This window comes from Taudactylus pleione, unplaced genomic scaffold, assembly GCF_031769625.1.
Source record: "Taudactylus pleione unplaced genomic scaffold, aTauple2 ptg000061l, whole genome shotgun sequence".
NCBI lineage: Eukaryota > Metazoa > Chordata > Amphibia > Anura > Myobatrachidae > Taudactylus > Taudactylus pleione.
Genome location: NW_028284463.1, coordinates 9,447,436 through 9,473,977, shown reverse-complemented (window position 1 = coordinate 9,473,977; position 26,542 = coordinate 9,447,436). Strand labels below are relative to the sequence as shown.

At 41.5% G+C, this 26,542-nt stretch overlaps 1 protein-coding gene across 1 annotated transcript; it reads right to left on the bottom strand.

The window, feature by feature from the left end:
• Positions 1-24,792: 24,792 nt before the first annotated feature.
• On the bottom strand, positions 24,793-25,707 carry LOC148535010 (olfactory receptor 7A5-like). Its single transcript, XM_088464905.1, has one exon. The coding sequence runs from the start codon at positions 25,705-25,707 to the stop codon at positions 24,793-24,795; it is 915 nt and encodes a 304-aa protein (XP_088321031.1).
• Positions 25,708-26,542: the final 835 nt, after the last annotated feature.

Here is a 26,542-nt window from a genome sequence, read left to right as displayed (position 1 = left end):
AACACAGAGATGGACATAGACGCAATGTTTATGCAAAACTCCAATGTTTTAAAAGCTTTGCATGCGCAGATCTGGGGCCGCGATGTTGCTTGTAGTGCCCCAAATGCTGCATAGTGATTGACATGCTGCTGGTATTTGGGGTCAGCAACAGAAAACGGAGGCATGTCTACCTTTTTTTTTTTGGGTGTGGGGAATCCAGTGGTTGCATCCCCAGACTCAGCTTCACTGGCCCTGGTTATGTGATTTCACTGGACATCCTAAGTAACCTGAGGGTGACTCAGATGTCCATTGTTTATGCAGTTCATCCGATGCTGCGTCTTCCTATGCAGCAGTGAATCAGGGAAGATGACAGGAGGTGAACAGAGACGAATAAATGTTTAAAAGAATAAATTATTTATTGATATGCATTAAAAATATTTCTTCTTGATATCATATAGGCAGTGAAATATTAAAGACATATAGGGTTATATTTACTAAAGTGAGAGTTTTTATAAGCGGAGATGTTGCCCATAGCAACCAATCAGATTCTAGCTATAATCTTCTAGAAGGTGCTAGTTAAATTTTAAGTAGACTCTGATTGGTTGCTGTGGGCAATATCTCAATTTCTAAAAACTCTCACCTTAGTAAATTTACCCCATAGTGTGTAGTGATGACAAGAAAATAGTGTATATTAAAATAAATACAAGAAAATAGCTCCTGTGTCAAATAGTTCCTATTATTATTTCATAATCGTTCAAGCACAATGGCGTATTTATTAGTGTGAGATTATCAGTGTGATCCTCCCATTTATTAAGGTAAATACATCTCCACTGTCAGTGAGACATCTTCACAATTTTAAGTATCTAATACTGTGAAGTGTCTCACTGACAGTGGAGATGTATTTACCTTAATAAATTTTGAGGATCACACTCATAATCTCACACTAATAAATACGCTTTCAATTGTATCAGTTGATGTTAGATGACACAGAGAAGGAATAACATGTGCCTGGGAGAATGTTAGATTATATACTAGAGAATGAAGCATGGTGAGATGGGGTAATAGGGATTGTTTGCACATAATGGAATGTGATGCATATCTGTATATATAGCAATTAGTATATAACCCTTACTGTACATAGTACACAGCACTATGCTGATACTGACAGCTGCAAATGCCTTAAGTAATATTCCTCATATTATCAAGTCTATCTGTGAAATTAAAATATAACAGTTCTGTTGTGGTATAAAATCACTGTGTAATAGATGACATACCGTAGAACATGTCTGTCCCAGTCCTTGTTTCATGTTAGAATCAGATTATATATTTATAGCAATTTTATACTCTCCTTATACAGTATGTTAATGAAAGACCTCTAGGGGATAATTAAATATTATGTCATTAAATTGCCCAACAAACTGCTCTGGGACATTTATTCACTTATCTGTCTTTAAAAAGTTAACTTCTTCCGTATATGTTTTCTGAGGGTTGAAATCTATATAATGTAAAAATGTAAAATTCTTACATAAATTTATACTCTTCCATGTTGGATCAACTTGTATTCTAATTTCCCTTTTACATTTTTTAGACGGAAAACAAATAAAATATACAAATATGGTATACATCTGTGTTCCTAAAATCTTAATACCAGTATGCAATTTCAAGTTGCCATTCAAGTGTTCTTGACACTCTGCTCTGCTATCTAAGTGCTATGTCTAACTAATGCTTGTATATCCGCTATCAATGCCCTGTCCTGCCACTCTGCAAACATAAGTACCTGAGACTCAGCTCTCCATGTATAATCTTGAGTTCCTACCAATCTGCTTTCTAAGTGCAATACTAAACTACTGCCACTCTACTACCCAATTGCAAATTAGTCCCTGTCACTCTTCTACCTAAGTGCAATCCTGAATTCCATCCACTTTTTTAGTGCAATCCTGAATCCCATGGTACTCAGACACCTTTGTGCTCTCTTAATTACCTGAAATGTGCCAGTTACTTTAATCTCTGCTACCCAAGAACAAACCTAAGTTTCAGCCAATCTGCAACACGAAGTGCACTTCTGAGTTCCATGACCCTTGCTACCCAAGTGCAATCTTAACACTGCAGTATCATTGTGCTCCTAAAACTGCATCTTGTTTGCTCCCTGGTTTACCTAAATATGGCTATCCATGTGCAGTTCTTAGTTCTTTCATGTCTGCTATTAGAAAACACACCTAAGCTTCTGCTGCAACCCAAATGCAATATTTAATCCCACGAAACACTACTATCTGAGTTCAAATAATAGTTCTCCACCTCTTCAAGTTTAATTCTGAGAGTTCCTGTCACTATTCAAGAACAATCCGTAATTACATGTTACTTGACTACCCAAGTGCAATCCTTAGTTTGTAACTGTACTATCTATTTGATCATTGCATTCTGCTATCCATGTGCAGACCTGAGTTTATAACACCATTCTACCTGAATGTAATCCTGACTTTTCACCACTTTGCTATCCAATTGCAGTCCTGAGTTTGCAATACTCTACTATCCATGTGCTCCTTGCGGTCTGCTATCCAAGTTAAAACCTGTGTCCCTTTGAAGTCTGATACCTGTATTCAATCCTGTATTCCTGCCAGTCTGCCAACTGAGTGCAAATATGAGTTTATCACACTGTAGAGAGTGGAGAGAAAAAGGTAGATAGAGAAAAGTTATGAAGGAGAGAGATAGAGACAGAGAGGGGAGAGAGAAAGGAAGAGGGAGAGAGAGGAAAGAGAGAAAAGAGGAGGGAGAAAGAAAGGATGGGAGGGAAGAGAGAAAGGGAGAGAGAGAGAGATAGAGGGAGAGAGAGAGAGAGAGATGGAGGGAGGAAGGGACAGAGCACACACACGATAACCTGTTTCAGACTTGCAGAATCATGCAGGCTTCTGATGGGTTCAGGCAATTCACGGCATTAGGCCCAGCTCCCTACCCATACACCCATGAATCATGGCAGTCTGTCAGTAAGAGGACGGGGCTTCCATCATCAGCCACAGTCCATCAGTGACTGTGCTGCCTGTCACTGCTTCTGTCTGCTGCCGGGAGCTAGCCAGAGAGGGTCTAGAGTGGCCCTGAATGTATGCGGTAATGTGAGAGCCCCCAATGTGTGGGGATGCCTGAACAACTGCCCCTTCCTCCCCGCCTATAATTCGGCCCTGTTTGTATGCACGACTCAAATGTACACAGAATCCTGGCTACAAACCCACTACACTGCCATGAGAAGGATCTGTTCTGTGTGAAGGTATGTTAGCCACCCATTTGCTACCCAGAAATGCACATTCTTGTATCTTCTGTGTAGGTGTGTATGCTTGTTGCAGTATATGTGCTGCGCAGTCTGCGATCATCTCTTGTCGCACATGCGCAGTCTGCTGATAATTGTGAGAAGTGTCAACTTTTAGACTTCAACTCACAATGAGGCCTATTGTATCAATTATTGACATTATATGCAATACAGCAGAGAAGTAGATCTTGTGCAGTAGAGACCTCCTGCTCTTCCAAAATAGTATGCAGAAAGGGGGCAAATGCAGGATTTAAAAAAAAAAAAAAGTATAGTACAAGGCATTAAAACCCACCTTACCAGCTGTAATATAAGCCTATCCATACCGATACATTAGTGTGATCTAAACATATTTTATATTAAAATCATAGCCACAATATAAGGCAAACAGTGTAGCTCCAATACATCCTAATGGATACTCACAACCAAGGAATATAAATAGGAAAAACATTACTGTAAACAGGTGAGTGGTAACACTTCATTTAACCCTTTGAGTGCTATCACACCCAAATAATGGATCCAAAACATCTCACTCTTAAGAGCTTATTTCTGTCACCCCCTCGTCTAAGAGGGAGGACATGATCTATCATGCGGTACAGGAGGCTTGCAAGATTATGTCCAGCTTCAACAAAGTGGCGAGCCACTGGTTGATCACTGGATCCACTATGGATAGCAGCACATATCGAAGATCTATGTGCTCCCATATGCTCCTCTTTTTCTTGAGATCTTACCAATATAGGGTTGGACACAGGGACACACAATCTGATACATCACAAACATAGTATCGCAAGTGAGATGATGTCTGATTGTAATTTCTTCCCCCAATGCGGGTGAAAGAAAGTGTCACCTATGAGCAAGTGTCTACACGTGACACAGGAGCATTTAAAACAACCAAGTTTTTTTATCCAAAAAACTCTTACACGGAGTTTACCCCTACCAGTAATGTCCTTCTTGACCAGTATGTCTCTCAAATTTCTAGCCCTAGAGTAGCATGGTCTTAATGCATAACCAGACAATTGCAACTCTGAATCAGCCTGTACAGTATTAATTTCCACAATTTTTTAGAAATGTTCTTAATTTGAGGAGATAGCATATGATATTGTGTCACCCATGTAAACTTTTCGTGATCTCCACCCTCTGTTTTTTACTTAACAGATCTTTCTGATCAATTGCTAAGACCTTATATTTGAAAGGTAACAGCAGTTTCCGGTCATAGCCATGGGCCACAAACCTATCTCTGAGATTATCAATTTGTTTCTCTGCATTCTGTGTGTCACTGTTAAATCTCCTAAACCATATCATCTGGGAGTAAAGAATGCCATACTTGAGGCCTTTAGGATGACAGCTATTGGCATGAAGGAAGGTGTTACGGTCTGTGTTTTTACGGTAAACCTAGGTATTGATGCTAGAATCCAGTAAACTAATCTTTACATCTAAAAATGTAATTTCATGCTGATGCATTTTATAAGTGAACGTCACAGGGCAATCTCACAGATTATGATCATTGAGAATAGATTGCAAATCTTCACAAGGGCCACACCAAATTAGTAATAAATCCTCGATGAATCTCTTATAAAAGAGAATCCTAGATGATATATCCCTATTCACAAAAAAAAATCGTGTTCAATATCAAACATATATATGTTTTGAAAGTGGGTGCCACTGAAGATCCCATAGCCCATGCCCTATTTTGAAGAAAAAACTCCCCATCAAATATAAATACATTTTTAGTGAGAATTAATTCAAGCAAATGCAATAAGTTATCAACATGTGATCCATAAAATAAACACTCCTTCAACAACAGCTTCCTAACAGATGCTAATCCCTCAGTATGGGGATCACAGTATAGAGGTTTTTCACAAGCCACACATCCATTGGTAATTCACCCAATGGTTGAAGACTGTTGAGTAGCGTAGTAGTGTCCAGGAAAAAGTGAGGATGGTTATGAGTCATTGGTTGCAGTACAGAATCTAAAAACATTGCTGATGGCTGTAACAAAGAATTGTGTGCAGATACTGTATTATTGGTCTACCCGGGGCAGGATTAATCCTCTTGTGAACCTTAGACCAGGTATACAGTACCGGTGTAATGGGAAATTCTGGCAATAACACCTCGTAGATGTCTTCGCTGTTGACATGTGCGTCCTAAGCCAGACTCAGCACCTCTTTCAATTCTTTCAAGAACAAAGGTGTAGGATCACTCTGAAATGTACTGTATACCCCTGATTCATTCAATTGTATCACAATCTCCTTATTGTAATCCAGAAGGTACTGTAGAACTATTGAATCCCCCTGATCAGCTGTTCATTCCACTTCAAATTGTTTAATGCTCTTCTTTCATCTGCTGTTAAATTAGGGAGAGTTGTTATGGCTTTATAGCTTTATTAACCATTTAATTAGATACTTGATCTAACCTCCTCATAAAGATTTTGATGGAGGCATTATTAAATAGGTGGTCAAAGGTAGATTTCTTTTGTAATAACTTTAATTCTCTGGTACAGACTTACATGTAGGGGGATCCACTGGTTTATGTTCACTGAAGTATTCCTTAAGATTTAATTTACTTAACCATAAATTAAAGCTTAAGGAATACTTCAGTAAAAATAAACCAATGAATCCCCTTACATGTAAGTCTATACCAGAGGTAGGCAAACTTATACACACATTTGCCTTACAAGCGCTCATCCTTTATATTTGTTTTAGTCACCAATTTTATTTGGATTTGTATCTGCAAGTACCATTCACTGTGCAGGTTATGCTATTTATATTATTTTAATTGCCAGAGAAATGAAAGATATTACAAATAAATCTACCTTCATAGATACAGTATATATGCCCTTTTAGGGGGTTATTCTCCACAGGTAATTATATCACCCTGTGTACACTTATAGGGGTGTTAATTACATCTAGTCACTGTCGATAGTTGGGAACTAAGAAGAATGAATAGGAAGATTGTGGGTACTGAGTGGGATGTGTGTGCAACCAGGCCCGCTGAGAGCCGTGGCAAGCCTGGGTAATAGGGGGTGTGGCCTAATCGTGGGATGCGTGGCCATGCCCCCTTCCCGGCAAAAAAAACAAAAACAGTTTTGCAGCGCCGCTGCGCACTGGGAAGGGGGGCGCTCTGAGCCCCCTCAGCCTTGCTCAATGCCAGAGGGGGCGTGATCAGTGTGATCGCTCCCCCCACAGGCATAGGAGACTGCTGTGGCTGCTGCTCAGCAGTATCAAGCAGTCTCCACTGCAGCTCAGCACACGCTGTGTGCTGGGCTGCTGTGAGGGGGGGGGGCGGTGCAGGACCCGGGCCCCTCAGGAAGCCGGGGCCTGGGTAATCTGTACCCGCTCCCTCCCCCCTCTCGGCGCCCCTGTGTGCCACATAACTGCTAGACTGCATGTGTGTATTCCAATGAGCACACAGTTCTGTAAATTAGCAGCTCCACCATTTTGTGAGTGAAAGAAATCTCACTCTGTGAGAGTGCTGAATCTGCAGTTAACTACAGGGTGTGATGGCATACCATATCTGTATTGCGCAAGGAACACGTCCATTAAGGTATCAGCCTTAATGATCAAAATTTCATTGCTTATTTAAGTTTCAGTGGGAAAAATTCAGTAAGTTTTGTGAAATTTCAGATCATGTCTAAGAAGCCTTAATGGGACATGTGAAACCATAAAGTTTTTTGTCTATGCAATTCATTGCTTTTTTATAATATATAAACCATCAGGGATGGGAGCAGCAAACCGGGCCATCTGCAGGGGAGAAGGGCAACAAAATGGTACACTAGCGCTGGTGGTTGAGGGGACAGCACACAGGAGGTGTTTCAGGGGTTCAGAGGGAGAGATAGCTGAGGGGGCAGGCTGCAGGCATGTGGGACAGTGGAAGCACTGTGGCAGTGCACAGGCTCAGCAGCGGGGGACAGAAAGGCTCACTGGCACTGATAGTCTAAGTCCTGAACTGCTTCTTAAGAACCCTACACATGGAACGATGTGCTTATGACCACGGCACTCCAGGACACGATATGGCGCTTAAAAAGCACATTTTGACTTAGGGACTATAGTGCAAGATCTGAACATAGCTGACTGCATACAAGGATCAGTGAAATCCATGATGCAGCCATCTGTGTTAAATAAATGATTCAGAGAAGCACGCACGGATCAGTCCAAACCATGTGGCTTGCATCTGAAAAAAACGATTAATAAGACACAGATGCATGGACATATCAGTGATATCTGTCCATGCATCTGTGTTACAAAAATGAATAAAAATATATTTAAAAAAAAAAACAATGCATGACCCCCACTCCAAAAAAGGAACAACCAGCCCAGGGTTCTGGAGACCCACTAATGGTTGTGCTATATACAGGAGACAAACAATGTAGGGGTCCCCCGTATGAGGCACAACCAGAACCGGGCTTTTCAGAACCAGTCCTGGTTGCCAAAATACAAAGGACAAATGACGTGGGGGTCCCCTGTATTAAGCACCACCAGCACTGGTCTCTGAGCTGGTCCTGGTTCTGAAAATAGAGGGAAAAAATGTGTAGGGTCCCCCTGTATTACCAATACCAGCACCGCACTATTTCTAGCATGGGGGGGATAATGCTACAGTGAGGGGAGCAAATTCACCGGGTTCCCCAGCTGAAGCATCATCCATGACCACTAGTAAGCCCAGGCTGTGGATCCCTGGGGAGTTGGAAACCCCATATAAAGGTATCCCCCTCTCCAGGGCACCCCAGACCTAGAGCTATCCCCGGCACCCCTGGCCGGCAGGTACCAGGTTGATAGTGTACTGTGGTGTATATGAAAGATAAAATATTGTCTTTTGCAGTAGGAAAACAGGTCCCAACAGGCCTGCTGGTACATGGAGAAGCACAAGTACCAGCAAGCGGGTGATTAAGGGCCCACTGGTACCTATAGTACCCCTGTAAAATAAATATAAAAATAAAACAAGGACACAAATTGTTATAATATTTTATTTTCCTACACATTCACCTTGGGGTCAGCAGCCTCTAAGCTCTTTTTCATGGCTGCTGCCTCCCCCAGGACTTCCATGGCATCTTCACCTGGAGGGTGCCACCCATCCAGGACTTCTAAGGCATCTTCTTTCTTCGGCAGCTCCTCACTACTGCATCCCTGCTGACAGACTGCCATGCAGTTGCCTCATGCTGGCTTATATAGGCCAACCGAGTGGGTGGGGCGATGACATCATGAGCTGTTATTGGCTGGCGGTGGCCATCTTTAAATTTCAAAAATGGAGCTGTCGGAATTTTTGAGATGGGCACGGAAGTAACCTTAAGTCACTTTTGTGGTTCTCCCCATTGAAGTAACTGGTGAGAACCACTCATTGGTTGAGAGGCGGAAGCCGTCATTCGGGTAGTACTGTTGTTAGAGGACTGTACTAATGTTCATGGGTCCGGGTATTTGTGGGGTTTTTTTTGCCAACCCTGGGTATGCTACATGGAACAAAGAGGACATGATCCACGCATAGGAGGAGATGAGTATGTTTTTTTTATTACAGGTACCCTATGGATTATCTACTTGGACAAGTGGACGTGATTGGCTTCAGGGATGCTAGGTGAGTATGTGAGATAGTGTGTGCATGTGTGTGTGCATGTATGTTTTAATACAATTTTACTTTTAATGGTGTGTGTCTTGTGTTTATTTTTATAGTTCTTTTGCTGTGAAACTACAGGTGACAGAGGGTCCATCATACGCTGCATGCTGGTACTTCTGGTTCTCCAAGTACCAGCATGTGGGGGAGGCTTGTTGGGTCCTGCAGTTCCACAGCAAAAGACAATAGTTTTACTATCAACAAATGCACTACACTATTCACAATCAACCCGGCACCTACTAGCCTGGGGTGCCGGGGATAGCCCTGGGCTATCAGCCTGGGCCTGGGGTGCCCTGGAGTGGGGTATCCCTTTATTGGGGGGTCTCCAAGGATCCCTGGCCTGTCTTGACTAGCGGTCAGGGTTGATGCTTTGGCTGGGAGACCCGGTGAAAGGGCTCCCCTGTTTTTGGCATTAGGCCTCTTTGAAGAATGCCATGTATGGACGAGTGGCTTTGGGGCGAACTTGGTTCTATATGGGAGATACATTGATGACATTTTTATTATTTGGGATGGGACTGTCAATGCACTTATTGAATTTGTCACGCATTTGAATAAGAACACCTTTGGGATGAAGTTCACTCATAATTTTAATTTGAAACAATCAATTTCTTAGATATTAATGTATATGTATCTGCGGGCAAATTACAATCAGCTACTTATATAATGGAAGTAGACTGTCAAAATTACCTTCATTATAATAGCAGTCACTTTAAACCAAGGAAGAACAATATACCCAAAGGCCAATTCCTCCAATTGAGGAGGAATTGCTCAACAGAGGAAATATTTACTCAACAAAGTAAAGACATGTATTTAGCATTCATTAACAAAGGTTACCCTCGATACATCTTGAACAAAGCCTTGAAAGAGGTACAGAACTGTCCAAGATCCACTCTTTTACAAAAACAAACATTCCAAATCAATTAAGAAGACAAAAGTTAATAATTCACAATCAAAAACAACTGAAAAAACATTGTCATTTATTACACAATATAATCTAGCTGCAAGTAAAATAACCAAAATTATTCAAAAAAATTCTAATATTTTACAACACGATAAATTTTTAATTCATCCCTTCCACAGAAAAGTGAAGTAGTATTTAGGAGAGCCATGAATCTCAAATAAAAATTAGCTCCAAGCTTCTTCACCAGGATAAACACCTTAACACCTTCAAATTGGTTACCACCCAAACCCAAAGGTTTCTTCAAATGTGGTCATGACAGATGCATCACATGCCAACATGCTGAAAATCGCACAAAATTTATTTCTTTCAGCACACAAGAAAGTTTTTGATGTCACTGGTTTTCTGAACTGCAGATCACAAAATGCAAGTGTGGAGTCCAATATATTGGTAGAACCACTCGTAGCCTACACATAAGATTTCCAGAGCATAGACATAATATTTTAAAGGGTTTTAAATTACACAGCCTCTCACAACATGTCAATAGCCGTCTTAAAAATGATAAGAAAAGTGTGACCGTTATGGCCATAGAAAAAATAAATCCAACATCAAGAGACGGAAATAGATTCAAATCCTTATGCAGACGAGAGGCATTTTGGATATTTAAATTGAATACTCTCACTCCGTCTGGCCTCAACAACACTATTGAACTCAACAATATTTGATATATGCTTCTTCGGTCTTTCTCACTCTAGACCACAGATCCCTGTGGGTGGATTGAGTCATTTTGCGGAAGTTGTCTTATCAATATGAGAGGTTTCTCACCCTAACTAATTAGACGTGGATCGGCGCTGGCGTCCTCGCCATGTTGAGTTTAAATATATCTCAGCATGGCGACTGTGCCGCCCCGTGTCATTTACTTCTTTTATTACAATATATCATGATATTATATTTTGTTTTATTGTTATTCTTGTTATCATCTATTTATTTATTATGTAGGAATAATAATTTTATTTTTATATATTGTGAGTTCTATATACACATTATTACTGCTCAACAATGAATAAATGTATCAAAATAAGTACAATTGATATATTCTAATTTTTCTGTTGGAATATATTTATTATTTTATAGAAATAATCAGACCACTACATCTATATAATTAGTAAATGTATTTATTTGTATGAATTTTCTTTTTTTATATACAATATGTATGAGAACACATGTATATCCATAGACAATGGCTCTGTATATTTGCTGTATATTAATGTGGTTTTCTATACCTGTGGTATAAATTACTAAAAGAATTAGGCTAATCCTTTACCAAATTGATAGAAATGGTAAAGCACACCTGTCTACGATCACATTAATTGCCCATGCTATAACTGGAATCCCCTCTGAAGTAAGGTGCATTACCTCTGAGGAAATGGCCAGACCCACTAAGGCTGAGAAACGCATTAGGTTTACCTTACTGGTGGATTCAATCAAGAAATCTCTATCACTGTACATACTCCAGATGCAGTAAACACTTCTTCTCCCAGGCGCTATTGTTCCAGTGAGCTCACTACATAGCGGGATACTTCGCTCAGCCCATGTGACACTGCCCGGACTCTGAGCGTGTCTCAGCCAGAGCCTCACCCACACTTCACAGGACTCGGTCTCAGGAGGAACGAGCAGCCACCACATTCGGAGTGGCAATCCGGACACTGCCCTCCGTCTCACCTCATCCGGCTAATACCACGCGGATGTCAGGTATTATCCATTACCTATTTCACAGGTCACCAGCTATCTATACCCACTTCATTGTGGAAGTCTATCAACTTGGATATTAAATAACTTTTAATCTGACTATTTATGTCTGAATGTTGCAACCCCTAAATCAACATTCTGATACAACATTACGGCTATATTCTCCAAATCATCAAAGGAGTACATTAGACTTTCTCAATATGCAGTCACGATATTTTGCTATTTGTTTTTAATTTTTAATCATAATTTTTCTATCTTTTATAATTGACATTTTAAGTTTATCTCGATATATCAACTTGTGGTCAATTCACCTAAATCATACATAATTATATTGTCATAAATCCAATGTAATGTCTTTATTAAATTTGTTTTTTATTTGATATATTGTTTTTCAATGCTTTGTTTCATCTTTAATATATCATCAGTGTTATTTTATATTTTATATATTGCGCTCCCATTGTTCTGTTTTTTTCTTTGTTCCACAGTTTATTGAGGCTAGCCACCTCTCTCTGGTTGAGCTGCTTTACATGCATACATTTATTTCTCACCTGTAGCTACAGCGCCCATGATATTTTGTCTTTAACCCTTTGGCATTAGGCCCCTGCTAAAAAATGTCCGGTGCTTGTTCTGGATACTACGGTGGTACACTACAATTTCCCCCCCCCCTGTTTTTCCAGAACCAGAGCCGGCTCAGAGCCCAGTGCTGGTTGCGCTGATTACGGGGGACCCCTACATCTCCAATAATTTGGCAATCAGGACTGGTTCTGAATAGCCCGGTTCTGGTTGTGCTTAATAAAGTGGAACCCTTCATCATTTGTCCCCTGTATTTAGCACCACCAGGACAGGGTCTGCAAAGCCCAGTGCTGGTTATTCAGTTTGGGGAGGGGGCACACCATTTTTTTCTCATTTTAACACTCATTTTTTTTAAACACTGCAGCAAAGACGATCTCATCTGTGCATCTGTGCTTATTTTTCTCACACACAGATGCAGGCATCACAGATCTCCCAAATCTGTGCATGCTGCATCAGTCTGCCGCCGTTGCCTGCACCGCCACAGGGTCCTGCAATCCTCACCGTTGACCACGCTAATGCCTGCTACCCTGTCTCCTGGCTGCAGCTAATGCCCGCTTCTTTCCCCCGGGTCCCACTGCCACTACCGTGCACACTGACCACCCATCTTGGTGCACCCAAGTGAAGCCACATTAAGTACACCTGTTGAAGCCACCTATTGAGGCTGCGTAACAAGTTGAAGCTTCCTATAGCTATAATGGCACAATTGTGAGGTAATAGTTTAAAAACTAACTTTCTGAATTACCTAAACCCCAAAAGCACCTACACAGGCACAATAGCTATCTAATAAAACAAACCCCAAGTTTAAATTCTCCCCCTACCCTGAGTTATGTTTTCCCAAATATCCCCCATAGAGAACCACAAAAAAGGGGTCTTAAATGAGTGTGTCAGAAAAAACTGACACTTGGAACTTTAAATTACTCCCAAATCCAAATTTTTTATTTTTTTGCCCTGATATTTGGCAAGCAGCACCAAGCGACAGTTCTACCCGTCCATGCCAAATTTCTCTTTGGTACCTCCAATAGCTTTTGAGGTATAGCCCCCTTAAACACCATGCCCCCTCTTGGGAGATCTCTATGGAGAATTCAGTTTTTTTCGATTCAGCCTGGCATGGTCGTATCAGATATGACCATACCAGACTGGGCTTTACCTGACATGGTCATATCTGATACGACCAATCAGAAATGCCCACTGGGCAGCTATGGACAGCTAATCTTCCTTCAGCCACCTACATCAGAGGGACCTACTGGTCCCTCTGCACCCGTGGCTGCCCCTCCAGTGTATCCCAATCATTGTGGCAGCAGTGATCGGGCAGCCTGTGTGACCTTCCCCCCTGGCAGTTAGCGCCACTTTGTCTACTGCCGGTGCAGCTGGATCCCCTTCTGTGGGCACTGTAGTGTCCCCGGGCTGGGCCACTTTCTTCTCCTGGTGCTGCAGTGGCTCCCCACGCTGGTGCACCCTCCACCCCAATCTCCTGGTACTGCAAGGCCCCTGGGCTGGCCCACTCTTCTCCAGCACTGCTGTCCCTAAGCCAGCCCACCCTCCACCCCCTCCTTTGGCAAGGCAGTGGCTGCTGCTGTATTCTTACCTCTTCCTCCCGTCTCGTTGGCAGCTGCTGGATGTTCACCTGCTCCTGGCCTGGTGGCAGCTGCAGCTCTCTGTCCATCTCCCCTGGCCTGGTGGCTGCTGCTGTGTTCCCACCTCCTCCTCCTGCTCATCGGCAGCTGCAGGGTGTTCACCTTCTACTGGCCCGGTTGGCAGCTGCAGCTCTGTGTCCATCTCTTATGTCCCGGCGGCTGCTGCTGTGTTCCAACCTCCTTCTCCCGGCTCGTCGGCAGCTGATGGGTGTCCATCTCCTTCCGGCCCAGCTTATTGGCAGCTGCTGGGTGTCCCTCTCCTAGAATGGTGGCTGCTGTTGATGATGTGTGTCCATCATCCCCTTATTCTCCTTCCGGCCCGGAATTGGCGGAATTGGCGGCTGCTGCTTTGTGCCCAGCGACCTTCTCCTCTTGGCGCAGCTGTCAGTGAGTGGCTGAGTGCTCCATATGTCCCCCTCGGAACAGTGATCGTGCAGTGGCAGTGTGTATATGTATATGTATATGTGTATATATATATATATATACGTATGTTGATTATATACCTGCTGCTGCTGACTGGATTTGTTTATCTGAGTCCTTTGATTGTATTGTTGTGGTTCCATGCTGGGATAACCTACGGAGGGCACTGGTTACCTTGTTTTACTCAACAGGGGTGCCGCCTATCGGGGGTGCCGCCTATCTGGATATTGTATTGTGAGTGTGAGGTTGCAGGTCCTATGATGCTCTGGGCTGTTGGCACCCATTTCTTCATTATACATTTCTCACCAGTGTGTGAGCATCAGTTTTCACTATGAGCACTGTGGTGGATGACCTGAACACATTGGCAGAAGACAATATGGAAGATTTTGTGAACTTGTCTAAGGCTACACAGGGCATCACATTATCTTTCTCAGAATCTGAGGAGGAAATGATCCTTGGTAATGTACAACATGGTGATGACATGGATTCATGTACAGTGGAGCACTTATATCGTGAGATATTGAAAATGAAACAGCGTGAGCTTGACTATCAGTTTCATGGTACCACTTTAAGCAATTACTATAAGGATAAACTGCTACCACGTGGGTTTAGTATAAAAAAATGCCCGACTATAGGCAGATTTAATCCTAATTTTTTAAGCGCTGGATAGCTGTGCTTAATAAGTGCAGCTATGATCTTATATTATTGGTCATTGAGGTAGCGAATAGAGAACTTGGTGTGGTGCAGAATTGTATAAAGAACTTTGAAACTGTACATCTTCAAACACTACAAACTGATAGTAGCATCAATTGGTGATAAAATCAAAGAACAACTTGCCTCCTACAAACGTGACTTAATTCAATTAAAAAAAATTGAAGAGGTCAAAAGTAAAGACTGATTACGAGCAAAATAGAGTCTACCATTGGCTGGGTGGGGGCCAGCACCAGCCAGGGGGTGCTCAACGTAAACAATATCGTGCTTTTCATCCTGATTCTGAAACTTCACAGGAGATTAACACCAGCGATTCTGACCCGGATGTGGGTAGGAGACGTAAAGGCAGGGCAATAGTGATACAGGACCTTGATTCCTATAAGGTAGAAATTGAATGTCATTTGGCGATACATCTGTATATCGACTAGTAGATAAAGATCCGACTATTGAATTCAGAAACATTTTGGTGAATAGGTTGTCTGTTGCAGTTACTGATGGTATTATCTCACAAGCTTTGTTTGATACTTTTACACCGAAATATCCTGCAGCTGTTTTGTTACATACTTTGCCTAAAATTCACAAGGGGTAAAGTAATTCTCCGGGACAGGGGATCTTTGATTTACAACAACTATTGGGAGCTAAAAAGTGTGCACTCTCTTACTCTAGAGACAGCCTTTTGGCTAAAAGTAGACTAGAGTCATCTAGAACGCGTATGCCCTGGGTTAATAACTTCAATGTAGCCAGCGATGGTATACGTGGTGCGGTTAAAAGTAGATGGCCTATTGTTAAAACAGACAAAGACCTGGGCTTGCATGACACTGATGTGATGCCATGTTATACCCAGGGGAGAAATCTTAGAGACTGGATTATGAAAACTCATGATGTTACTGGGTTGAATAAAAGTACACTTAGGAACTTTCTTACTAAGAAGAATGGCTGTTACAAATGCCTGAACTGTCTAACGTGTCATTATTTGTCAGTCAGCATTTTATTTAAACATCCTTACAGTGGCAAAAGTTTTTCCATCAGACATGTGCTGAGCTGCACTACCAGATACATTGTCTATTTGATCCTATGTCCTTGTGGACTAGGTTATGTGGGCAAAACGGACAGGACACTACGGGAGCGCATGGCGTTAAACCGCTCTTCAATTAGAATGGCTACTGAGTGCGGGACTAGTGACCAGCCGGTAGTGCAGCATTTTGCGCAAGCTGGACACAGTCTCGCGACATTGAGATACATGATCATCAATCACATCCCTGAATCTATTAGGGGTGGTGATTGGTCTCTGAATCTATTGAGGTGTGAGACTCGCTGGATCTTTCGTTTAAATACCCTGTCTCCTAAAGGGTTAAATGAAACTTTGGGACTGCATTGCCTGTTCTAATCACTCTTTTACTATGAGTTTCTTTTGTTAGACTTGGTGTAACATTGCCTTAGTGGAAGATTGTTGATTAGATGTTTCTAAATTTCTTGTATCACTCTTAGTGGTATTATGCATATTGTGTCTGTCCTATTTATATTGGTGTTATTTGTGAATATGTTGTCACTTTGGCAATGAGTACTGCATGATGATGTCACTTGCTGATGCCAATTTCTGGTCCCGGCTGCCGCTAGCTTGCACATGGTGTGCGAGAAGGGTATAAGGTAAGCCAGTGCTTGACAAATTTTTCTAAAATCTAGGAGCCAGGATGAAATTGTTTCTATCGATGGTTGAACCCATCGGACATCGATGGTACAACTGTCAATGGCCATCACTACAGTATACCATAAAAAATTATTTTGCGTTGGAATAATTTTAAAAAGTTGCTCTAGACCTAATTCAATCATAAATAAAACCCAATTTCGGAGCGGTTTTTGGGAAAAAAAATTAATAAGTTAAGTGATTAATATAAGGGCACGACATTGTAATATATATTTATATATATATATATATATATATACACACACACCTATAATCACTGTGTCACAGGCAGTAACAGCAGCTCCATATGCATGTTAACAGGCAGGCGACTGACTTTTTACAGGGTCACATAAGCAATAATATGCAAAACCTATTTTCAGCCTACCCCTTGTGTAGTATCACGCACCGGAATGTACAAGCTTTGAGAAGCCCAGTTTTCATTCCTGTGGATGCAGCAAAACCATCACCTTCACTATCGACACTTGAACCTGCCCATGGCAGTCGCCGTGTCTCTTTCTGAACTCCGGCTAAATATGGACTCTGTGGCTGCGGCTCTGTATCTGAGAATGCCACTACTGTCTCTGACATGCCCATGTCCCTTCCATAACATGCCCAGCCACCATCCAGGAATGCCCATGGTTTTGCCTCGCACTTCCTACTGCCAGAGGTTCTGAACACAAGACCGTACACTTAGTGTAATGCAAGGCTGTAGGGTCATTCAGAATTTTTTGCTCATCTGCGCAAATATAGACTTTAATCAGGCCCAGAAATTGTCCAAATAGAAACTCTTAACATACTTTCTCCTCAGCAATCTTCAATAGTAATTTTTGTAATCCAAGCTAAATCTGGGCTCATTCAAGCAGCTTGGCCAGCGTGCATTCTCACCAGTTATCTCACACATTTCTTCACCTCCTGATATGACCTACTTGTGGCCACCCAAACATCACACCCATATGCTTTTGTTGAACATCTCAGGCAAAAACCATGGGTATTAATATGTAGTTGTTCCATCCTTAAAATAGCTTTCACTCTTCTGGAAAGGTTTTCCCCCAAGATCTTGAAACATGGCTGCCAGGATTCGCATCATGGAGGCATGACAGCATTAGTAAGGGTTGAGGTACGGGCTCTGGGCCTGATTCAGACCCGCTCGCGAGCGCTGAGCGCTCACAAGTGGGTTGATGTTGCTCTACTGCGCATGCACACGACGGAGTCTGCTCCATCGTGCGCATGCACGAGACTCGAATAATGATGGCCAAGCCGTCATTATGGGTCTCGCACCAAAGGGGGTGTGCTGTCAATGGTGAGTGACAGCACGCCCCCTTTGGTGGGCGTGGCTGCCCAGAAGGAGGCATTCCTATGGGAACGCCTACCGTCTGGGGCCGCCCCACTGACGTCACTAGTGATGTCAGTGGGAGTGCTTTTGGCTCTGATAGAGCCAAAAGCACTCCAGGGCTTGCGGCAGCGAGACCCTACTGTAGGGTCTCGTCACAAGCCCGATGGTCGCGATGGTCTTGACCATCGCGACCATCATTTTGGCCGCTCGCTATAGCTGTGGGTGGTCACCCACAGCTATGCGGGCGGCCAGGAGGCTGCTCCAAAATGAAGGAGGGACGGCCCTGATTCAGAGCGTCTGGCTCTGAATCAGGGCCTCTGTGCAAACAAGTCAAGTTCTTCCACACCATAGTAGGCAAACCATTTGTTTATGGACCTCATTTTAGCATTGTCTGTTATATCCCGATTTTTAGATATCTCAGTAACAATATGTACAACAGACCAGGGCAGCATGGCAAAAACACGTGTTTGGAAAGATAGTGCCAGACCGTCAAACATGACCCCTTCCACCAGGAACTAAATGCTCTGTTCCTGAACTTCCCACTTAATTTATGATTGGAGTCACCTGGCTTGAACTGATGACTTGATGACAAGAGTGTTTTTACAGAAGTGCAGGAGCATATCATTTTATATCTGGTGGAAGTGGTCATGTTGGAGGGTATTCAGTCCCATGTTGAAAGTCACTGAGTTCTTCAGTAAGACCCATTATATTGTTAATTTTTGAATTTGACTATAGTTTAGATAATATAGTGTACCTTGTAAACTCTTATACAACTATCCCGTCCTCTTCTAAGCCCTTTCTTGTCTGGCCCCATGAACGTATCTATACTGAGTGTACGGTGTGTGGTTTACACTGGCTTCTGGGTCCAGGGGGTCCTCACTGCACACCATGCACCCCATTAGTGCCCCAGATATAATCAATAACATGGGCACAGGTGACTTTTTCCCAGAGATTGACACATAGGCTGCAGACTCTGGCATAAAATCAGAGTCAAGAGCTGTAACTAGACTTTTTGAAGCCCTGGGCCAGAAAGAGCATTGGCACCCACCCCCCAACCTCCATTTTTCAAAAGGGGCATAAGGCATGTCTGAAAAAGGCTCGTGGCCTCATTGCGAAGGGACAATGCAAATCTTATTTGTCCTGTACGATGATGAAGGGGTATCGATTCCTTTGTACCACTGTTATCTAGATGTTGTTAGAAAATACAGTGTGAATCCAATGCTGTAGTGATGATACAGAATAATTATGCAGCATAACTCACCAGCTCTAGATGTAGGAGAGCGCTGGTGAAGCTGCAGCAGGATTTGTCCATCAGAACAGCTGTGTACAGTGTAGATCACCAGATAAAGGTACAGAAAGACTGTAGTGTATATGCAGCAGATATTAGTGGCAGGTTTGAGTCCCGGGTATGGCAGTATTTTAAAATGTGTTTGTTAAATAAAGGATAATGTGACTGAAAGTGCTTGGGAGGTGGTAAGATGGAGGGGGACTTGGACAGGGAGGAGATAGGGGCGGCCAGGAGATGCTGGTGATCAAAGAAGAGAAAGCTACAAGTGAGAATCATAATAAACAGAAAATTGACAGGCCTACTGTCCTCTGGTGCCCTGTGCCATGGTACATGTTGCACCAACCCTAGCTATGGCCCTGCCAGAGTCCACTGGAAACATGCACCAACAAGAGAGGGGTAGGCCCACATTGAGCTTGCACAAAGACCCCCGCTCTTGAACTGCCCCTGTCTGGCCCCTATCATAGATGGACAATATTTACATACTGTACATATCCTGAGATCACAGTCACATATGTCTTGATAGCCAGAAAAAGTAAGAAGGAAAGTTTCAAACACAAACAAATCTCATATAGTTATGGACTTTGCAAAATCTAATTGTGCAAACATGCACTTAACCACCCCAATTGGAAGAAACCCTCTCTTGACCCTTCATCTCTTTCTAATGATGGTCCCATATCTTTGCTCTCCTTTGCTTTAACATTTTTTGAAAGACTTGTCTTGAAATATCTGACCCACTTTATCTTTTCCCACTGTCTCATATATCCTCAGATAGGTTTCTGCTCATTTTCCATGACCAAAACAGCCTGAACTAAAGTTAAAATTGACCTTATCCTACTCAACTGGCCACTTCTCTCTTCTCCTAGTCCTTGCATGATGTGGTTTATTATGGATGCTTTGAAGCCACTTACCTGACAGAGTTGCATGAGAAGCTTCACAACCAGCTGGGCTTTTACTGGTGCGATCACATCCCATGTGACCAAGTCTGCTGCTCCATGGCTGGACTTTTTTAGAGGAACAGATCTCCTCCTTGTCCTTCAAAAGCTTTGGCAATAAAGTCGCTGTCTGTGGCTGCTGATACTACCACCAAACTTGTTCCTCAAAAAGCCATGTGAATAGGATGGGATGGGAGGGGGTGGGATGGAATAGAGTTGGGGTGGCTGAGGTGACTCGGAAGATACCAGGTGTATTAATTAGTATTGTGCAAAAGAAAAACCTGAAAAGTGGGCGCTAAATATATAGTTTAAAACTTTATGTTATAATGTACAGCTGTGTGAGCTGCACCCACAAAGATGGAACTGGAACTCCACCCACTATATTGAATCACACAATAAAAAAATGGGAGCGCTAAACATGCAGCTGCTGGTTTGAAGGTTTGTTCAACATTTAATCAATAAAACAATTAGTCACATATATTAAAAACATAAAGCACTACCATGGTAAGCAGATGGAATCATAGGCCAAGATATATTTATTTACTATATTAAAAAACAAACAACCACAAATGTGATGTATCAATAAAATTAATGAAGCCAATTGAAGGAAGTAGTGGTAGCAAACAGCAGTAGCACAGCGTAGGTTCCAAGCATATATCTCAGTTAGTATTAGTGCAAATATTTCAAATCAAATGGATTAGTATGTCAAAGCAGGAAAAGTTAGTTTGGGGAGTTGATAGTATGAACAAAAACAGCTTCCAAAGATATATTTGTATAATGTATCCTTTGCTATACAGCAGTCCTTACCTTTACCCAATCTTGGGGAGGATAATCTAAGTGCCTAATCCGCATGGTCTGTGCACTAGTAGTATGCCTGTTGGCGTACTTGGTATCCACAGTCCACTGTAAATACCTTGCAGTGCGAGAGATGTGCTCAGGTCCTGCGGCAGAGAGCCCTCCGCTCCCGTATGCTGGCACTCCCGGCTGCTTCCAATGTGGTGATGGTGTGCAGAATGCTGTCCACACAATGGGGCAGATGTATGAAGCTGTGGAAAGTGATAAAGTGCAGAGTGATAAACGACCAACCAATCCGCTCCCACCTGTCATTTTTCAAACACAGCCTGTAACATGACAGTTGTGAGCTGATTGGTTGGTCATTTATCACTCTGCACTTTATCACTTTCCAGAGCTTCATACATCTGCCCCATGGTCTGCTGTTTCCAGTTTTGGTGCTTCCGGCTGTGCATTCCACCGGTGTCTTACGGGTCAGCTGACGTATTTCTCCACCCAATGACGTAGCGGTTTCTTCAGAGGATGACTCACAGTTCACTGGAGCTTCATTATATCCCTCAGAGTTAATGCTGATTGGCTGATAGTCCCACAGACTTTTAACTCCTTCAATTACTCTAAGGATACTTAATTAGGAAAAAACTTTAGTTTTCACCTATATATACAAATCTATCGATCAAACCTTTTAAAATGGATTGTAATTCACCAATTTATTTTTACATTACAATTAAACTTCTAAAAATATTGGAATATTAATATACCTCGAGGTGTCTTGTCAGAACAAAAAAAATATATGATATGCATATTATACATAAAAATATATAAACCGGGATATATATAATTATCATATGTCATCTCCTATTTTATAGTTGTAAGAAGAAAACAGAATATTAAGATATATAATAACATACTGGATCTATATATACATGCCATTTATATCTAGCACTATAATTGAAAAGGATTACAATTTTATCTTCCTACCAATAAATCTTGCCACATAAGTGATCACATTTATATACTGTATGTTCCACACATCTATAGACCATCAATCAAATTACTAACAAAATATGTCTATATAAATATATAGTCTCTTATAATTAAACATGCTAGAGATATGTAAACATATACAATAACACCTAACTACGTATTGTACTAGTATTGTACAAGAGAGGGACAGGCACACATTGAGCCTGCACAAAGACCCCCTCTCTTGAACCGCCCCTGTCTGGCCCCTATTATAGATGGACAATATTTTCATACTGTACATATCCTGAGGTTACAATCACATGTGTTTTGAGAGCCAAAAACAGTAAAAAGGAAAGTTTCAAACACAAACAAATCTCATGCAGTTTTGGACTATGCAAACGGAAAAGTGACTAAACTTTAGCATTTTGCAGGTTTATATGGATTTAATATTGTTTTCTTAAATTATTATTAACATTATTATTGTTTATTTATATGGTGCCACAAGTGTTCCGCAACGCCTTACAAAGTACATAAACAAATAGGTTGATTTACAGTGACTTACAGTACAGTACAGTACAGTACAATACAGGACATGGATAATATACATTGCTACATTCGCGACCATAACACCCAGATAAGCAATAATGCAAAGCAACCAAGTGTTAGGTGCCCTGGTAGAGAGTAAGAAGTAGATGAAGGTAGAGTAAAGAGAAGCACAAGAGGGTAAAGCCATTAACTGATTCAGAGCTGTACGCAGTGTTGACTTTTACGCAGATTGTGCGATTGTTTGCCATTGTACATAAGTATAAGCTACACTGCGCACGTGCAGCGATTGTTTTGCGAATACGCCTGCACAGGGGGTCGCAAAGTAAGTGACAGGTACTTGGCATTTGGGAGAGGTAACGGGGATGTGGCTAGGCAATTGCAGGCTTGTCTGTTTAAACGTCATTTCATGGGCGTGCTTACATTAGTTATTGTCATCTCTTTTGCAGCATGAGAGCCCTCTGGAGAGCTGCAGTGGTGGCGGCTGGTCAGACTTGCCTCATATGCTGCATGGCTGTCTGATCTGCATCCATGTTACTGATCTTTACAACATTGTACATCATCGGAAGGATATGAGAAGGCAGCAGTGGAACCGGCTGAGGTGACCCTGTAGAGATAGCTCCGATTCTTTGCTCTCCTTTGCTTTCAAAATTTTTGAAAAACATGTCTTGAACTATCTGACCCACTTTATCTCTTACCACTGTCTCATTGATCCTCAGTTAGGTTTCCACTCTATTTCCTCAGCCAAAGTGGCCTAGACTATATCTGCAAATGATCTTTCCTAGTCAACGGGCCACTTCTCTATTCTCATAGTTCTTGCATGATGTGGTTAATGATGGATGCTTTGAAGCCACTTAACTGACTGAAGCCAGCTGGGCTTTTACTTTGCATGGTCACACATCCCATATGACCGTGTTTGCTGCTCCATCCCCAGGTGTTTTTAGAAGAGATTCTCCTTTTTCTTTGGTCCACTCAAAAGTGAAGTAGCTGTCTTTGGCTGTCATAATCACTGCCAAATTTGCACCCCAAAAAGCCATTGGGATGAGAAGGGGCAGGATGGGGTGGAGTAGAGCCGGCTGAGGTGACTCGGCAGCTGCCAGGTCCATTTACTAGTATTATACATATAAGCCAATGTATTTATATCTGGAATTGAAAGGGTAACTACACCAAAAGAATAAGTTTTTTTTATCTTACATAGTATTAAATATTAAATTGTATTTGGATACACCGTTCACTGGATCCACCTAACTATAATGGGTCCAAGAGCCATTTATCATGGTTCTGTGCTAGAAACAAGCCAAGTGGTTATTTTTGCTCTTACTCTCACAGTAAATAGGCTGAGCTGTAACAGGAGACAACATTGGTGTGGGGGAGCAATACAACCTCCATGCATGGTTTATCCTGCATATAGAACATTCATGCTACTAATAAATTAGTTATTTCATATGAACTCATTTGACTCTATATCTCTTGTTTATATAAACAGTACTTGAAACAAAGAACCTTGCCGGGTTCTCCAGATATACTTTCTTTTGTAAGTTTTACAGTAATTCAATTAGGGTCAAATTAGTACTGTTGATCAAAAACAATATTAGGCAGTGTTAGGAAGTGACTTTTTGTTTTACAGTGTTGTAATCCATACACACAAGTCATAGTAATATAATTCCATCATTATTTGTGTAGCTGTACTAGAGCCATAAATAAGACTCTAGTACCTGTGGTGGTCAGTCCACCTTTCATTAGTTCTGGCCTCCTAGGTTCTGTATCAAATGGTGCAAGTATTTAGGGTGGAGAACATTACAGTGATCAGGGTGGATGTATATCTGTGCACCATCAGCATGAATAACATGGACAATTGATTTGTTACTGAACTACTTTATTGAAAGGCTTATAGTTCACCATATTTATTGTGGAGGTGACATGAATTAGAAATATTTTACTGTAAATATATGCAGGAAATTGTACATAACTTGGTGGGAATGTTTGTATTAAAATTATGGGGCACCCAACTAGGAGTAAATGTTTTGCTTCAAGCAGAGAGCTGGGCAGGTGGGTTATGTCTTCTTCAACTTGACGTTTTAAATTATATGTTCAGCTGGTACATAATAGTCTCCATCAATGAGGATTAGTATTAAGGTGTATCTTCAGGAGGTCAATGCTTTCATTACAGTAATACACTTTTGTAGATTTTCAAATACCTGTGAGCCTCTGAAACCAGGCTTATGTCCATGCAAGACCATGATAGGACCGTAAGGGACTGTATTATTTCTGCAGTTTAGATAGCATTCTTTCCCGTCCAATGGCCGCTAATTTTCTGTATGGACCAGCCATCAACAAGGACATTTACCAGAACATGGATACAGAAAAGAGGCTATTTATGAACAAATGAGGAGTTACCATCTATGCCACTAATCGCTGAAGAGCTCTCCTGATTTCATGATTGCGTAGACTGTATACAAGAGGATTTACCATGGGGATCACTGTAGTATACAGCACGGTCATGATCTGCTCTAGAGCATTGTATTGCTCTGATGATGGCAACAGGTATACTGATATACAGTTAGTATAGTAGATGAACATGACAGTGAGGTGGGATGAGCAGGTGGAGAAAGCTTTTCTTCTTCCATCCCTTGATTTTATATGTAATATAACAGTGATAATTTTTTTGTATGACATCACATTGATGAGGAAAGGACAAAAGCCAAGTAAAACTATTTCAACATACATGACCATAAAAAACATGTTTGAGCCAGAACAGGAGATAATAATCAGAGCTTTAATATCACAGAAGAACTGATGAATGGTGACAGAATTGCAGAAGGACATTTTTAGAACTGAAACTACACATAACATTGAGTTTAAACATGCACATAGCCAGATCATGGTCACAAGTAGGATACAGATCTTCCTGCTCAGTATCTGATGGTAGTGTAAAGGATGACAGATGGCAATGTATCGGTCGCACCCCATCACAAATAAAAGTATAACCTCTGAGCTGGCAGCTATTAAGAAAAAATATATCTGAGTGAAGCATTGTGTGAAAGATAATGTGTAATTCCCAGATCGCAACATGTCCAGCAGTTTGGGGATAGTTACTGTTGTGTAACACATGTCTACAAAGGACAAGTTACTTAGAAACAGATACATCGGGGTGTGTAAATGTGAATTCAAACATATCACTATAATTATAGCTAAATTCACCAGGACTCCAAGTAGGAATATTAATAAAAAAACATAGAAAATGAGGGGTTCATCACCGGCTTTCATGGAAAATGGCAAAATGTGGAATTCTATAATAGAAGTGTCGTTCTCCATGAGATTCTGTCACCAATCTGCAAGACAATAATAAGAAGGGTCATTCGATGAAATATATGGACACAATACATGAAAATTAAATTTCACATAACTGCTAACATTTTAGTATATCGATGATGCTAAAAGATTGTAGTATATTGTGTGACTATAGCAGTGACTTCAAATGATGTAGTTAACATTGGTGACTGGTTCTATGTTGAATATGAAGGAAAGAGTTATCCAGGTGAGATCAAGGACATCAGAGATGGAGAATACTTAGTGAGCATAATGGAGCAAAATGGCTGCAACTGGTAATATTGCAATCATTTGTTAAGTTAGTCTTGCAAATTATTACAATATTTTGGAACCAACATTCCCTGTTTTTAAAAAAGTTGCAGTTTGAAAACCAAGTGAGTGCCAAGTTTGTATGATTTTTTATGTAGATGGTGTGGTCACATTCCAAGGGCACCCCAGATGGTTGGGTGCCATGGATTAAACCTGTCATTTATTTAAATTTTGTGGTCACACTTGCTAGGGCACCCTGTTTTTCAAATGTAAGACAAACCTTCTTTCTTTTTCCAGGTGCTTATTAACTGATATCCCTGGGTGTGGTCCTGTCTCTTTAAGCCAGGACCCATATTCATGTTTAAAATGTATGCAAGCTTGAGCCAAAGGTGGCAGACCAAGATCATTTATCTGAGAATCAGTGTAGGGACTGACCAGATGGGAATGACCGTGAAGTGGTGGCCAGCTTAACAAATTATTGCAATATTTTGGAACCAACATTCCCTGTATTTAAAAGAGTTGCAGTTTGAAAACCAAGTGAGTGCCGAGTTTGTATGATATGTTTTATGTA

Coding starts and splice junctions, on each gene's coding strand:
- LOC148535010 (XM_088464905.1), bottom strand. CDS start 25,707: ATGGAGAACGACACTTCTATTATAGAATTCCACATTTTGCCATTTTCC.